We start from the raw sequence: 16,108 nt of genomic DNA, 5'->3' as shown, positions 1-16,108 counted from the left end.
CCCCTCTCCCCCGGCGCTGCTCCACGCCGGAATCCCTCAACCACGCCTCAGTTGCCTCTCCGCCGCCTTCCTCGCCGCGCCACCGCCGCCGCCACCCGCACGAAGGCTGCTTGCTCTCTCCGCCGCCGACGAGGTCGCGAGCTGGTTGGGCTGCCTCATGGGCTTTTGTGGGCCGTAGGCCCAGTGCTCAGTAAGCCCATATCAGTGTGAGCCCATGGGCCAGTCAACTCGAGTCCATATATTAAGCCCATATCAATCTTGGCCCACAAAAAAGCCCAGCCACTGCTTGCCTTGGTCTCACTCTAGTCAACGCGCCCACGTGGACCAGTTGTTCATCGAGAAAATCCCACCCGCTTCTTTCTTCTCCGAATTTTCCCTCTTTTTTTTTCCTCTTTCCACGAGGCGACGACGGCGACGACGGCGACGATGAGCGCGGCGGCGGCGGCGGACGTGGTGCACAGCGGCGGCTGCCACTGCGGGCGGGTGCGGTGGCGGGCGGAGGCGCCGGCGAGCGTGGTGGTGTGGATCTGCAACTGCTCCGACTGCGCCATGCGCGGGAACGCCCACTTCGTCGTCCCGGCCTCCAAGTTCACCCTCGCCGCCGGCGCCGGCGAGTCCCTCACCACCTACACCTTCGGCACCCACACGGCGAAGCACACGTTCTGCAGGGTCTGCGGCATCACCTCCTTCTACACCCCGCGATCCAACCCCGACGGCGTCGCCGTCACCGCCGCCTGCGTCGACCCGGGCACCCTGGCGCACGTCGAGTACAGGCACGCCGACGGGAGGAACTGGGAGAAGTGGTTCTCCAGGAGCGACATCTCCGACTTCTCCAAGCCCAAGGCGCCGCCGCCGCCGCCGCCGAGTAAGACCTAGCTGCTCCGGTGGTGATGGTCGCTGGGTAAGTTCCTCTCCCCCCCTTTCTGTTGTATTGTGAGCTTCTTTAGTATCAAAAATTATGTGATAATAAATGAAACACCAATCGATATGGAGATATGTGCAATATGTGTTAATTAACTACATATCTGTGTTGCAATTGGTGATTTGGATGTTTAATTTGCTGCTTTCTCATGTTCAATTCGACTGTCTTAAAATGAAATTGAGACTAGAAGAAGGATATGAGGATATGTTTTCGTGTGGTGTATATCCAATGTGTACGAAATTCATGAGCAATCAACAAAAGCAGATGTGCGATTCCTGTTTATCCTGTGTGGGTGATAGCCGCGATATTAGTGAAATGCCATGGAAATCTCACCGAGAGCTCAACCACCACAAGAGACATAGAATTACTCATTTGAATAGGCTTTTATATATACTTGACATACAATTGGAAGAAATAGGATCATAGTAAGAGATTGAACAGGTGATCAACTGATCACTACTCTACAGCATAGAACTTCCGATGAATAGATGAATTCCGGAGATGCCGTACTACCTATAATCGATTCAAGGAGGCATAGGAGACTGCCAAAGATGCTCGGTTGCCCTCTGCGCCGGAGGCTTTTCAGATGCAACGTTCCTTCAGGCTGCGGACCTTCTGTCAGCCATGGCTTCTCCGACGCACGGTCGCCATGGAACGGATTTGAGACCAACAGACGACGAGGAAGGCCATGACAAGGGAATGCTAGACCTTCTGTGAGTCTTGCCTCAGATGGTGATGCTGCAGGATGTAATGGATTAGCATTGCTAGGCCTTTTGTAGGCTCGCGCTGGGAAGGATCTACTTAGCATATTCTTCGAGCACAAACTCGTTGAAGCCTTTTTAGCCCCTTTATGGTTCTCTCCTTTATGCTTCACAACCAAATGGAGATCTAGTGCAAGCTTTCCTGGTTTATCGCTCTGTGGAACTTGTGGGTGATTGGGAGAAAGGAAGTGGTCTTCATTTCTTTAAACAAAAACAAGAGCACTTGCCTGTAAAGGGGATTTGTGCAGTTGGTCCCAGTCATGTGTCATCAGAAGACACTAATTATTCGTTAATTATTAAGCACATGCTCAGGCAATCAACTTCTTTCCAGTTACAAATTGGTAATATGATAGGTAGAAAAATGTTTGGCAATTTACTGCATTTTCTGTCATGATCACACAATCTTAGGATGAAACAGTTTCAGGAAGTGTAACAAAGCATTTCATTCCTTATATTAAAACAAACAAAGCTATAAACATCGCCGTAGCTCTTGCAACTGTTTGGTCCAGTTTAGACTTGGTCATTTTTTAACTCTATGGATATTCATTCACCGTATATCTAAAGTTCAGTTCGTTTTCAGTGCCATTTTTCTGCTACAGCCTTTTCTAGTTTCTTCCTTATTGGATGCACAGCCACCTAGAATTTAGCACATCCTTTAGTAACCACTCAAGATTGATGTGGTTCTCAAAAGACGGTGAGTCTCTCAACTTCACCGTTGGACTGCTAGAATTCGTTGAGAAGGCAAAGTGCCACTCAGGGGCTACATGCCTTTCCATCGTTCCTTTCTACAGTGCATTCTAAATTGCTTGAACACTGCAACAGTTGATGATCTGATCGATGCTTTGGAATTCTCATGCCCAATTTGGCAAAGCACCATCACTATGCACATCAGGTTTTTATTGCTGGACAGTGATGCATCAGCAACCTCCTCTAGAACCTGCCATGAGGAATGGCACCATTGATTTTATTCATTTCTTTTTAGACAATGGAAAAAATCTTTGATTTGCTCATAGCTGACGATTTGGATGCACTGATGAAGCTTCTTTCTGTGTGTTTGTGTTGATCTAGTTACTAATACTGATGACCTGACAGTTTTGATCTTATGGTGTATTAAGATGCTATTGTGTTCCAGATGCAACACGCGTTGGTGATCTTTCTTTCGGTGTCTGAAGTGGCTGGGCACATGGAATGAACAATTCCTGTGGGAGCAAGAGCGCATTATAAAAGTGCCAGGTCACGTCCCTAGCTTTTGAAGGAGCTTCAGGAAGCCATGGACACCGAGCTCCACTTTCGGTTGTGGCAGTGACTCACTGGATCGAGCAACTTTTAAACTTGGTGTTTGTGGTTGTGGAAGCCGTTGTCCAAATGCTAAATTGCCAAGTTGGAAGCCATATGCTTAAAATGATTGCCCATGGTTAAAACTATTTTCATTGTGGAAAGTGGAAATAACCCTGACAGCTGCTGCCTACTGAATTGCGGCTCCATCGTGAATACGCTAAACAGCATGTTTGCAAATAAAAAATAATTTGTGAATAATTTTTTCCTTTTGAAACCTGAGGCGGAACTTAGTTCCACTTTTATATTTAGAAGAAGAGAATTGACCTAGTTTATAAGGAAAACCGGGTCCGAAAACCATACAACTGCACGGTTAATTACAAACCCACCGCTACACAACTAACAACGACGGCGGAGCCCAATCGTAGGACGTCGCCACCAAGCTAAACACAAAAGCGACACAACAGCTTCCACATTACAGAAGAGGTGTTATTGTTGCCGAGCTAGCCACCCCAGCTACCTAGCAGCGCCAACTTCACAACCACAACGACACTGAAGACGAAAGTCGCCAAAGCGAAAAGGGGCTCCAACATCTAGCAATAGACATCAGCCAAGCCACCGAGAAGCCACTTCCTTCACACGGCCAGCACCAGAACTTCTTAGAAGAGACTACAACATGTCATCGTTGCCAAGCGTCGCCGCACCCCCATCAGCGAGCAGCTTCGACTTCATCAGCAGAAACAACCGAAGAGCATGTCGCCCACCACAAGAAAGAAGCGGACCCAAGAAGGCGAAGCCTCGCCGAACACAAGATATGAAAGCTTTTGAACCGAAAAGGACCATCGGCGGTCATCGATGCATTGGAACTTCTCCGAAGCGACGCCCCCAAGGAGGACACGATGCGTGACGCCGCCGCCGCTCGTCCGAAAATCGGAACAAAGTTTTCACCTAGAGATTTGTGGGGATATGAAAGAGCGCCATGACAACGCCTCCAAGGAGGGAAACGACACCCACGGACGCCGTCGTTGTCGAACCGGCCAAAAGCACGGCAAGGATTTCGCCAGCATCTTCACATCACCCACACAAGCACCCCCACATCGATGGCCGCAAAATAGTCCATAACGCCTCACAAGCAATCATACCTTGATTGTAACCAACGGCAAAGACGGGCCCTTGGCCACCCTCGAAACGCCATCCATCTGCCGTAAACTTCTACAGTAAGGCGAAGCCTCCGCCTTCCCCCTAGCATTCCCCACGACCAGAAAAGGGTCCGGCCAAAGAAGGGGGAAACCGAAGGGAGGGAGAACACTCGGCCGACAATGAAGAAGTCACCGTCACGGACGTCAAGCCCCATTCCTGCTTCACGCCAGCACAAGTCGTTGTCCCATCAACTCCACATCCACACATCGCCGCCCATCAACGACGACGAGATCCACCAATGGCAGTAGAAGCCCCATGCCGAGCAGGAGCTGGCCGCCAGCGAGCCGCCGCCGCGCTTGCTGGAGTCCACACGCAGCCGCCCCACCGACCAGCTGCCATCCGGTGTGGAGGCGACGGATCCGGCCGCGGACGGCCAAATCCAGCCAGGTACGGGGTTGATGACCAGCTAGGGCGCGCCGCCGCAGCATTACTGAAGCCAACACGCTTGACAGAGGCCAACGGTGCGCCGCGACCACGACGGGAGCGAGCCACCGCTGCCGACGCCCGCCCACCGCGACGCTGCCCCTGCCTGCCGGTCTCTGTGCCGCCCTGGCGCCAACCACGCCCCCAGCCCGGATCTGGAGAGGCGACGCGAGGGAGAGTCGTTGCCGCTGCTCCACCTTTCCCGCCGCCTGCCATCTCCCTTCCCACCCGGTCGCCTCCGCGTGCCTAGCCCGACGCCCCGACGCTGACGCCCCCGACGTCGACGCCGATGCCGCCGCACCGTCGCCGCCCCCCAACTGGTCGGGGTTGTGGGCACCGACCTGCGCCCTCGAGGGAGAAGGAAGGCCCTGCCGCCGCCTTCCTCGTAGCCGCGCGGTTTCCGGTGGTCTACTCGGGCGGCGGCGAGGCGGAGGAGGGAGGAAGGCGGCGGTGGTCGCCACCCGTGTCGCCCCCTGCCCCTGGAGCGACATGGGGGCCCAGTCAACCGCTCTACCTATTTTGCGTTCGAATAAATTTTTTTTATATGTGTTCTTAGTAATCTAAGAGCAAAGGCTGAAAAATAAATTACAATAAAAAAACTCTAAAATCAACTTTAAATTTAAGGTTTAAAATTTAAATTTTGACTTATAAGTATAAAGATAAGTAAAAAGAAGTAGTCGGTAGGCTGGAAGGGAAGGGACAAGAGAAGCAGCTGACTCATGTGTTGGTTGAAAAGGGTACAAACAACTATGGAATAAATGCTTTGCTTTGCGGCGTTAGGTAGGGTAGAACAGGATGTGATCATTTTGGCTCTTGGAGCAAGCGAAGCATTGCTCACGTTGCAAGAAACGAACATTCTCGTTTTATTTTTAAACAGTTTTGATTACTTTGCTTAAGCCTACCGTGATCTGATTCTTGGTGGCAGTGATCGTCTTCGGTGTTCTGAAGCAAAGCTAGGAGTGACCAAAAAAGATGCAAAGCTGGCTGTAAGTGGATTCATCTGCGAGACTACGAATTTCGTTGCTTACAAATGAAATTTGCGAAATTTCTGTGAGTTTTATTCATAATTCGACAGGACCGAGCTGTTTAGGGAATATCAAAATTTAGGCGAAGGAATACGAACGAAATCGTGGACTTACTCCTCAAACAAGCATTCGTAACTACTACTACTACCCCGTTCGGTAGTGACAAAGATGAATATTAAAACGAAAAAAAATTAAGGCATGCTGATTAATTGAGTTTCACTTATTTGGAACTTGAAAAATTGATTTATCTCAGATTTTAAAACAATCTCTATATAATAGTTTTAGTACGAAATATACCATTTAGTAATTTGAAAAAAGTGTTAGACAGCAAATTGAGATAATCATGTTGTGTTTGTTCCCTCTTGTTTAAGAGAGATTTCCAGCGAAGGAAGCTCATTAGCACATATTCCGTCCGTCTTATAAAAAACTAACTTTTGCCTATGTTCAAATTGATAGATAGAAGTTGGTTTTTTTATGGAAGGAGTAATTAATTATTATAGATTTAAATAATAAATTTATTTAATTTTAAAAACCTGTTAATGGAAAATAAGAAATTAAAAGTTTAGAGTTACTACCTCTACCTAAAATAAGTTAATTCTTCACCCATTTCACACGTACCAATAAAAAACCACAAAGATTAATTCTTCACCCATTTCACACATACCAATAAAAAACCCACAAAGATTATAATATCTCTACTTTATCAAATCGCAATGCGATTATTTCTGACTTCATCTACTCTGAATACAGTTATCTATTTTCACAAACTCTATTGTAATGATTACTCTAAATTAAAATAAATTTCTTTTGAGACAAATGAAATGAAGCTTAAAAATAAGCTTATTATAGGACAGATAGAAATGACGTCTCCTATTATAAAATAGTATTTCCTATTACGATGCATGTCAAATTCATTATAAAAACATTATATTTTATTTTATGTGGGTTTTTCGTTTTGTATTTATCATAGTTGGTTTTTGAATAGTGAGAGAAAGGAAAAGGGCAATGCGTCACCGACACCGCCGAATCCAATTCCAGCTCGTCGTCTCCGGGCGAACCGGATTTCTCGCCTCACACACACTCTCCCCCTCTCTTCCCTCGCCGCCGGCAGCGGCGGCGGCGGCGGCGGCGGCGGCCGAGAAGAGCGGCTACCGGCGCTGCTACGCGCGGCGCCTGCCCCCGTTCTTCGTCTTGCTGGGTTTGCCGGTTCGTTTTCTCTTCCCCCACCACCATTCCTCTTCTGTTCCACGTGCGGAGCGCAGGCAGGGCCCCGTGCTGGTTTCGCGTGTCCCGCCCGCGGAGCGGCGGGCGATCCGCTGGTGGATCTATCGGGAGCGTTGCGGTCGAGCTAGCTAGATCGGCTTGTGTTCCCCCGCGTCGGCGCTCGGCGGCGCCGGTGGACGCAATGCCCGGGGTCTGGATTTTGGGGGTTGTTGGATCAAAACTGAAGCGATTCGTACACGCCATCTCGATTTTGCGCCCCGCGTTTTGGAGATTTAGTTTCTCGCTTAGCAGAGAATACCAATGGTGGATAGACTTGGTCGCAATTTTTTTTATACTCATTGTTCAATTAGCAAAAAGAGGCTTAGTCTTGGGTACACCACTGGCTCCCTCATTGGCTGTATGATTGGTCGCAAATGCCGGAGAAAGATTGATCTGAACTGCTTATCTTTTGATCATGTTCCTGTAGATCAGTTTGGGCTGTTTCCACGTTTTGAATTATATAGCATTTATGCCCTGATGAATATCATTTATATCTTGTAGTTGGTCTAAATGGGGGAAGAACAATTTCATTCTTAGCTTGCGGTTTACTGCTTAACTCTTGGTGTTTTCTATTTCCATGCATCGTGCGTTTGCCAATCTTGTATGAACTGTTTTCAGGCATGGACCTTATTTATTGGTTCATCTGCATTTGCAGGTGTGATGTTGGTGCTATCGATTTAGAGCGGTATCTGAGTTCCTTTGGAGGAGACCACTGAAGTCCTATGCTACCTTGCCGAGATTTTGTACATAAGACCTTTGTAGGATGAAAGGTGGTTGTCTACAGAGACCTCTTGTCAGTAAACTATGCCTCGGCTTCGCGGCTCTCCTCACTGCCCTGATTGTTATCATGTCACTGGAAGAAGCTCCAGTCCTCACAATCTTCAGCTTAACGCCAGAAAAATTGAAAGTTTTATCTCAAGGTGCGCCACCCTCCCCTAGTTTTTTTCCCCCTTGAAATGTAGATGTTACCCTATGCTATGTTTGCTCACATGTTTGTTGTATGGCCCTTCTGACATCAGGTTTCCTACAGCAGCAGGAGCAGGAACATCTTGAAGATAGTACAGCCAGACAGAACGAAAGTAATTTTAATTGCTTGTGTGATCTTCTAATGAGTTTAACACTGCATTTGTCATTTTTGCACTACTGACTTATATGCTTATTTTTATCTCATTTACTGGAAGCAATTCCTAATGACAGTGATTTTTTTTTCTAAAAATGGCATTTATCAACTTTTGTTTTAACAACTGAAGATTATCTTCCATTTTGATAAAATCTTCTTCTTACCTTATAGATTGCAATTATGCAAAGGGAAAATGGGTGGCAGACAAGAAGCGGCCACTCTATTCTGGCAATGAGTGCAAACAGTGGCTGTCGAAAATGTGGGCTTGTCGAATGATGCAACGCGCAGATTTCTCTTACGAGAATTTTCGGTGGCAGCCGCATGGATGTCAGATGCCTGAGTTTACGGGGCCTAACATTTTGAAAAGGTATTTTACTTCAATTTTCCTTTTCGTCTGGATCTCCTTAAGGACTGGACTTATTTTAGCATTTTCCGAGGCTTGCAGGTTGAGGCATAAAACTCTTGCTTTTGTTGGTGATTCTCTTGGTAGACAGCAATTTCAGTCCATGATGTGTATAGCTACAGGTGGTAAATACAGCCCAGAAGTTGAAGATGTTGGATGGAAATATGGCCTAGTTAAAGCTCCAGGTGCTTTAAGACCTGACGGATGGGCTTACTGGTTTCCAGGGACTAATTCCACAATCCTTTTCTACTGGTCTGCTAGTCTATCTGAACTGGAACTTCTGAATACAACAGATTCAGTGACATCCTATGCATTGCATCTTGATCGTCCAGTTACATTTTTGAAGAAGTATCTCCACAGTTTTGATGTGTTAGTACTTAACACAGGTCATCACTGGAACAGAGGGAAGTTCAATGGAAATCACTGGGAACTGTACGCTGATGGGAAACCTGTAGGCAAAGGTAGACTTGCAGATCTGAACCGTGCAAAAAATCTTACATTGTACAGCATTGCCAGATGGGTGGATTCAGAACTTGTGCGATATCCTCAAGTGAAAGCTTTCCTGAGGACAATATCACCCAGGCATTTTGTAAATGGTGACTGGAATACTGGGGGAAGCTGTGGCAATACCGTTCCCTTGTCTAACGGAAGTGAGGTATTGCAGGATCATTCAAGCGACTTACCTGTGGAGAGTGCTGTGAATGGAACTCGGGTTAAGATTTTGGATATAACTGCTGTTTCACAGCTACGAGATGAGGGGCATATATCCAATTCTACTTTCAAAGGTAGAGCTTCAACAGGGATTAACGATTGCTTGCACTGGTGCCTTCCTGGTATACCAGATATGTGGAATGAGCTCCTCTTTGCACAGATTTAGTGCTGCACTTCCTAGTGAGGGGATTTTTTTTTTTTACACAATCCGAAGAGTTCCTTTGGTGTTCTGCACAGATAGCACAGATATGTGGAATAAGCTCCTCTATACAGAAGCTGTTTTAGCGTAGCATTTAATTATGGAACTTCTGGCCACCCATATGGAAGCAGTTGACAATTTCAAGATGATAGTATGCACCCATAAGACTAGAGATGATGCTAGTGTAAAGTTCGGTTCAGATTATTTAGCCTTTTCTCAAGTCAAGATATGGAACTAGATGCTGCTACAGAGCCTTATAGAGTAGTCCCCCAGGTACATCGATTTTTTGTTTTCTTTTTTTTTTTTTTTGAGTAAAATGCTACCACAGTCCACAGTTTACCATGTGCAGCATATATTTTTAGATATACACATGCAAGTTGACCAAAGTGCTGTATGCTCTTATACTTTTAAGGTAGAATTCTTGTTTTATGCCTGTAACAACAATCTCATTTCAGATGTTGTAACATTTGAAAAGTTTCATGTAATCATTGTAGAGTTTATACATAGTCCAGAAGAAATATAAACATGGCATCTGTCCATTGTGCGAAAATCTGTGGATTATATATACTTTTGAAGTGAAATCTGCCTGTGCTGCTAAACAAATAAATGAAATACAGACACAAGTCCTATGGTTTTTACCAAACTTATGGGTTTATGAGGGGATAATAGGTTGTCAAGGATTGGACAATGCCAGCATGAAAAAATAAAGATAATATACTCTAAAGTTCAACAGTTTGCCATCAACTTTTGTGTATCTGAGCAAGCCCTTTGCATAGCCATTTGCCAAATTACTGGTGAGCCTTTTGCGAATTACTGTCACCAGAAGACTCCTCATGGATGGCAAAGGCCAAACTGCCTTTGCTTCCATTTGGCTGAAGCTTCAACAGGAGAGTATACAAATTGATGACATTATATCTCTTCGACAAATGACAGATGGACAGCTACCCTATTCCTCAAAGAAGGATGAAAAAAAAATCCTTTCACCGAACAATCCCTTACCCCAGCAAATGAACAAGATCATTATATCAGGTTCGACCTATCCATTTCAAAAAGATAAGAAAAGGAGAGAAACAAAAATAGGATCAGGTAGACCTAACCTAATCCTTTCACAAGCCAGTCCTTATCTTACCCTACACAAAGCTTGGGGTAGCCACTAGTGTAGTCGACGCTGCATGCCTTGCACATGCGTTTAAAACTGAATTATCAAACGGAGCCCTAATTAAGCTAGAAAATGACGCAACTAATGGTTGTTGAGAAGCCATGAAATAGGAAGTAAAACTGCATCCTCCTCCAAGACAAAAAGGGATATGGATGGAACGCATTCCAATCTTATGAATCTAGATAAAGGATTATCTATATTAGATTCGTAGAATTACGCTGTATCCTATCCAATATTAGATTGATATATTGTTGAATTAAGGGAGTATCATCGCCAAGGTTCAGAAAACTAAATGCTACTACAAAATGAGGAATGACCAGCATTAGTGTCAAAAATCAAAATCCATCATCATATCACGTTGGCCAACTAAACACAAACAGAACGGAGAGATCAGAAGATGATTAGCCCAGCCGGAGCAGACGAAGAAATGTTTTTTTTGCTCAATTCAGCCAGGGACACATTAATCTCTTTACAGCCGGTTACTACAATTCAACATAGACAGCATTATAGCCTTATCTCATCACCAGCATGATCATAGCCTCTTTGTTTTTTAACCCCCAAACGGCATAACACCAAGAAAAACACAAGCCTCCACTATTGCCATCCATCATTGGCAGCAAGAACTACTGCTGCTACCACACAAGCTGGAACGGAAGAGACCTAATCCAATCCAAAGCCCCACAGCAATGTGCAGCAGCAGTACATGGGCACAGTACAGCACGAGCCCGAAAGAAAAGAAAGAAAGAAGATGAAATAATTAGCGCCTCCACCAAAGGGTAGTACGCACCAACCATTTGACACCTGCACCATGCCAGCAAAAGGAGTGGCTCCGGCTCCAGTGGTTGCGGATTCATCCCGGCCAAACTTTGGAGTCTGATCTGACTGTGATGGTGAGATGGATCTGAGTTTTTGATAGAAGAACATGGGGGGGTTAATTTCTCGGCCGAGTTTCTGTACACACCGGTGAAAGGTTTGGTATTTTGATGCGAAAACACGCAGGGATGAAGATGGTGGATGATGTGTTTTGATTGCATTTTTGTTGCATCCCTTCGAGTATGTACACCTGGGGGGAGCAGCGATCGATGATCCCTTCTTCCAAGATGGCATGCCTTATTGGGGGTGGAGCTGGGGCAGGTGTGTTTTCACCTCAGGGCGGTGTCTGCGGCGTCGACAGGTGTGGGCATTGTGCTGTGCATCTCGTCGGAGACATTGGCGAGGCCCTGGATCAGCCTCACAATGTCGGCCGGATCATCCAGGTAGTACTTGGCCTTGCTGGGCTTGCGACCAACGGTGCAGGCGAAGACCTCGGCGTCTGGGCTTAGGCAGTTGTCCTGTGCTGCAGTGGTGATCACCTCGAACATGTCTTCATCGGAGCGGTCATCACCGATGCAGAGGACAAAGTCCGGAAGGAGGCTGTTCTCCCGTATTATCGACAAAAGCCGTTTTGCCACAAGGCCCTTGCTTACACCCTGTAGAACAGTTCAAGGTTTAAAACTTAGGTACCAGAAATGGGTCATGTTAACACTAGTGAGGTAACAGCACAGCTTTGCTGTGAGCCAGCTTACCTGTGGCTTCACCTCGACATGGTTCAGGCCAGCTTTTACTGTAACTGGCTCATTTGCAAGGACGCTCTCCAGATGGTCATGGAGCTCCTTGGCTTGGCAAGATCCAAAATCAGGATCAGCATCCTCGTAGCTCCACACTATCGCGGTCTCCTTGTCCTCAATTGTTGATCCATCTGTTGTCTCGGTGTATGTTTTCATCACAGGCTCTGCGATTTGCTTCCAGCTTCTGTCTGTCACTGGGACACACGTCTCCCATTCTGCATCTCTCTTCAGCCTACAGCAGTTACAAGTGTAAATTAGTGTTCAGTTGGAATTCAATGAGCAGTACAAAATCATACTGATTTTAGTCCAATAATAAAGTTGATGTCATTGGCTCATTGATTATGAATTTACAAAAAATAGTGAAAATAATTACCTGAGAAAGTATCCATGCTCAGCAGCTAAGCCTAGGTTGTCGCATGATGAGAACCATTCTTCTAGAGTCGACCGCTTCTTTGTGCTCACAAGGAAGACCATGTTGTTCTGATCACGGGACAGGCTGTTCAGCATATCTATCGTTTTAGAGCTTGGGCTCTTACCAAATGATGTTTGAGGCATCAGCGTCCCGTCATAGTCCAAAAGAATGATTCGCGTGGTTGTCCTCCGGTAGGCTGAGACAAGGTGCTCAACTGCAAGCTTCTTGAAGTTTGGATCAAGGGCTACAACCCTAAACCTTAGCCCGAATCCTATCCCCCAACAACGCCTCCTGCTATGGTCCAGACAAGTCCTCTCCAGATCTTGCAAGAAGCTGTTTGCCCAGTATCCAACATCATGTGTGCTCACATATTTGTGGTGCTTCTCATGTCTCAGCACCTTCTCCCCTTCAGGCATCTCTAAAGCAGAGTCCATTGCATCAGCCACAGCATCGATGTTCCAAGGGTTTACCCGAATCGCACCACTTAGGGAAGGTGAACAGCCGATGAACTCTGACACAACAAGCATGCTCTTCTTCCGTGCCGATGGGCCAAGACCTAAGATCCCGTCTAGTTTTTCATTGCCCTGCCTAGCAATTACATACTCGTACGGGATAAGATTCATGCCATCTCTCACTGCGGTCACCAGGCAGCACTCAGCGACAACATAGTAAGCCATTCTCTCATAGAACTGCAGTGGCCGATCGATCAATATAACCGGCTGGTAACCTGGCTGCCCAAATGCCTCATTGATACGCCTCACCATTACATAGCTCTCATCCTGCACCTCCTTCACATCTTTCCCCCGTCCCCTCGCTGGATTGGCAATCTGTACAAGAACCACCCTTCCTCGCCATTCGGGATGTTGCATCAGGAGCTGCTCAAATGCCAAAAGCTTCAAGCTAATTCCTTTAAAGATGTCCATATCATCTACACCAAGCAACATCAGCCGGTTCTGATCGCAGAACTGCTTGAGAAGCTCAGCCACCTTGACCCCCGTCTCCGGAAGATTGAGCACCGACCGCAGCTGCTCCAAATGAACTCCCACCGGCAATATCTTGATGGTAACCGTCCGACCATAATACTCCAGCGCAATGTAGCCCCTCTGCGACTCGTACTTCAACCCGAGCATCCTTCCGCAGCAGGACAGGAAATGCCTGGCATAATCAAAGGTGTGGAACCCGATCAAATCGGCGTTCAGGAGCGACCGGAGCAGCTCCTCGCGGACGGGCAGGGTCTTGTAGATCTCCGACGACGGGAACGGGCTGTGGAGGAAGAAGCCGAGCTTGACGCGGTTGAACCGCTTCCGCAGGAACGTCGGCAAGATCATGAGATGGTAGTCGTGCACCCAGACGTAGTCCTCGTCGGGGCTGATCACCTCCAGTATCTTGTCGGCGAAGATCTTGTTGACGGACACGTACGCCTGCCACAGCGCGCGGTCGAAGCGGCCGCCGAGCTCCGGCGACAGCGGGAGCATGTAATGGAACAGTGGCCACAGCTGCTGCTTGCAGAATCCGTGGTAGAACCGCGATCGGAGGTCGGCGGGGAGGAAGGTGGGCACGCAGCGGAAGCCCTCGAGGAGGTGGTGCGCCACCTCGTCGTGCTCCCCCGCGGGCACGTCGTCGCGGAGGCCGCCGACGTAGACGAACTCCATGTCGTCGGCGCGGTCGGCGTGGGCGCGGAGGCTGTCCCTGAGCTGCAGGAGGAGGCTGTCCTCGTCCCAGGAGAACTCCCACCCGCCGCCGCGGCGAGACGCGCGGATGGGCAGCTGGTTGGCGACGATGATGGCGCGCTCGCGCGGCGCGTGGGAGTGGGCGGAGGAGTGGTCGGACGACGACGCCGCCGACGCCGCGTCGTCGTCGGAGTAGTCCAGGTCCGGGACAATGCCCGACGCCGTCACCACCCGCGGAATCCGTCGCCGCCCCAGCGACGGCAGCGGCCCTTCGCCGCCGCCTCCTCCTCCTCCGCCGGCGGCGAGCTCCAGCAAGTTGGAGTAGGATCTCGAAACCATCTCCTCTAGATCCTCCTCAAAGCACTCGATCTCACTCACCAAGAACTCACTCCAAGAAGTACTCAAATCGCACGGAGGAATGGGCGGCGAGGGAGGCAAAGGATCCAATCCAAGAGAGAGAAAAGGAAAAGAGAAAAATCTCAAACCAAGATTTGGCGCGGCAAGGAATCGAATCACACAAAGGAACAAACTAATCCTAATAATAATCAAGAACCAGAAATAAGAACAAACCCCCTCACTTTCCGAAAAGGACGAGCACCTTTCGGTCAAACAAACACACAAAAATCAACAAGAACAAACATCTCTCAGGTCAGGGCGCGCCACTATCTCGACACGACAGATCGCCCGCGGCGCAGGAGAACGAACCCATTCCCTTCCCCGCGTCGCCACCATTCGCCGCGGCAGCGGCAGCAACAACAAAGAACCAGAGCAAACCTCCTCAAATTGCAAGAAAGAAGAAGAAGAAGAAGAAGGAGAAGAAAACAACTGGAGCTCCCAAAATCAAACCAAACCCTCTTATTCTGGACAGAAAAATTTCTCGGATTCTTGGGTCGCGCGTGGATTGGGGGTTGGAGGCGGCTCTTGAGGATCACAAAGAGCTGGGTTTCGGGAGGCGGATCTGCTGCTGCTATAAGTAAGAGGAGAGAGAGAGAGAAGCTGCGCGATTTTTTTCTCCTCTTCTTCTTCTTGTTCGAGCTGGCTACTTGAGCTGAGCAGAGTGAGAGAGAGAGAGCAAGCTCAAGACGCGGCCTCTGGCGCAACACCGATTAAAATAATCACATTTTGCGGAGAACACCCCGCGTTTATGTCCTAATACTTTTTTAGGACGAAGAAGGCGTTGATCATTAGTAGTAGTACTACGTAGTACTTATATAATTAAGCGTTGTTTGCTACTCCCAAACTGCCGATCCAATGTTAATATTTTCTTGCCGGCTTATAGTTGTCAAATTGCATTTCCTGCACTCTACAAATAAAACCACGTTTTTTAAAGATATTTAAGCGGCAGCCTTAGATCGTGGGTGTATTTTTTATATATAATGGAAATGATTTATATCTCATTATAAATAAAAAACTCAAGGATATGGAAAAACCCCTATTTTTTTTTATTGATCATATGCAGCAAAAATACATCTCCCTCCGTTTCATATTATAAGACTTTCTAGCAGTGCCCATATTCATATGGGTGTTAATAAATCTAGTCATATATACTTAACACCTATATGAATACGTGCACTACTAGAAAGTCTTACATTATGAAACGGAGGAAGTAAAAAGAAAACACGTAGAATCTATAACAATATTTTATAGGAACTATGTTAGCCAAAGTGAAAAAATAGACCCCTGGCTACCGACTCCAAGAATGCAGCTCCACTGTGTATGGTATTATGCTCCTCTTGTAAAAGCATAAAGTATCAAGAATAGAGCTAACTAGTATTAAGAATAGAGCTAACTGAAAGACATAAAATTAAAACATAAATGAATTGAATGAGATTAAAAAACCGTTAACGTCTATGTCAAAAATTAATTAATGTCATGTTTTCATACTTTGGTAGAGTTGATACTTACAACACACCAATACATTGTAAGGAAATTATACGTAAGAAGAAAAAGAATACTAA

General features: G+C 47.0%; 3 protein-coding genes across 4 annotated transcripts; 2 read left to right on the top strand and 1 right to left on the bottom strand.

Annotated features, from left to right (window-relative positions):
* The first annotated feature begins 359 nt into the window (after positions 1 to 359).
* On the top strand, positions 360 to 3,212 carry LOC127783608 (uncharacterized). Of its 2 annotated transcripts, none has more exons than XM_052310797.1 (2): positions 360 to 901; positions 2,799 to 3,212. In XM_052310797.1, exon 1 carries the CDS (start codon positions 427 to 429, stop codon positions 874 to 876), a length of 450 nt encoding a protein of 149 aa, XP_052166757.1. In that variant the 5' UTR covers positions 360 to 426; the 3' UTR covers positions 877 to 901; positions 2,799 to 3,212. The 2 variants fall into 2 exon arrangements, with proteins under 2 accessions (XP_052166757.1, XP_052166756.1); XM_052310796.1 differs by having other exon boundaries at positions 2,816 to 3,199.
* A 3,400-nt stretch (positions 3,213 to 6,612) lies between these two features.
* LOC127785263 (protein trichome birefringence-like 14) lies at positions 6,613 to 10,260 on the top strand. Its single transcript, XM_052312697.1, has 5 exons — positions 6,613 to 6,812; positions 7,525 to 7,789; positions 7,889 to 7,948; positions 8,161 to 8,356; positions 8,435 to 10,260. The coding sequence occupies exons 2-5, from the start codon at positions 7,633 to 7,635 to the stop codon at positions 9,267 to 9,269; spliced, it is 1,248 nt and encodes a 415-aa protein (XP_052168657.1). The 5' UTR covers positions 6,613 to 6,812; positions 7,525 to 7,632; the 3' UTR covers positions 9,270 to 10,260.
* Positions 10,261 to 10,783: 523 nt separating this feature from the next.
* Positions 10,784 to 15,207, bottom strand: LOC127785261 (alpha,alpha-trehalose-phosphate synthase [UDP-forming] 6-like). Its single transcript, XM_052312696.1, has 3 exons — positions 12,442 to 15,207; positions 12,027 to 12,300; positions 10,784 to 11,930 (listed from the first exon to the last, which is right to left on the bottom strand). Exons 1-3 carry the CDS (start codon positions 14,487 to 14,489, stop codon positions 11,604 to 11,606), a joined length of 2,649 nt encoding a protein of 882 aa, XP_052168656.1. The 5' UTR covers positions 14,490 to 15,207; the 3' UTR covers positions 10,784 to 11,603.
* Between the last annotated feature and the right edge of the window lie 901 nt (positions 15,208 to 16,108).

This window comes from Oryza glaberrima, chromosome 9, assembly GCF_000147395.1.
Source record: "Oryza glaberrima chromosome 9, OglaRS2, whole genome shotgun sequence".
Classification (NCBI taxonomy): domain Eukaryota; kingdom Viridiplantae; phylum Streptophyta; class Magnoliopsida; order Poales; family Poaceae; genus Oryza; species Oryza glaberrima.
This window is presented reverse-complemented; position numbering and strand designations above follow the sequence as displayed.

Bases quoted from the DNA above. Each gene is read 5' to 3' on its own strand.
- LOC127785263 (XM_052312697.1), top strand. From the start codon at position 7,633: ATGAAAGGTGGTTGTCTACAGAGACCTCTTGTCAGTAAACTATGCCTC. The intron at 7,790-7,888 runs GTGCGCCACCCT...TTCTGACATCAG, and splicing joins ATTGAAAGTTTTATCTCAAG to GTTTCCTACAGCAGCAGGAG. The intron at 8,357-8,434 runs GTATTTTACTTC...CGAGGCTTGCAG, and splicing joins GGGCCTAACATTTTGAAAAG to GTTGAGGCATAAAACTCTTG.
- LOC127783608 (XM_052310797.1), top strand. From the start codon at position 427: ATGAGCGCGGCGGCGGCGGCGGACGTGGTGCACAGCGGCGGCTGCCAC.
- LOC127785261 (XM_052312696.1), bottom strand. From the start codon at position 14,489: ATGGTTTCGAGATCCTACTCCAACTTGCTGGAGCTCGCCGCCGGCGGA. The intron at 12,301-12,441 runs GTAATTATTTTC...TAACTGCTGTAG, and splicing joins GAGCATGGATACTTTCTCAG to GCTGAAGAGAGATGCAGAAT. The intron at 11,931-12,026 runs GTAAGCTGGCTC...ACTGTTCTACAG, and splicing joins ATGTCGAGGTGAAGCCACAG to GGTGTAAGCAAGGGCCTTGT.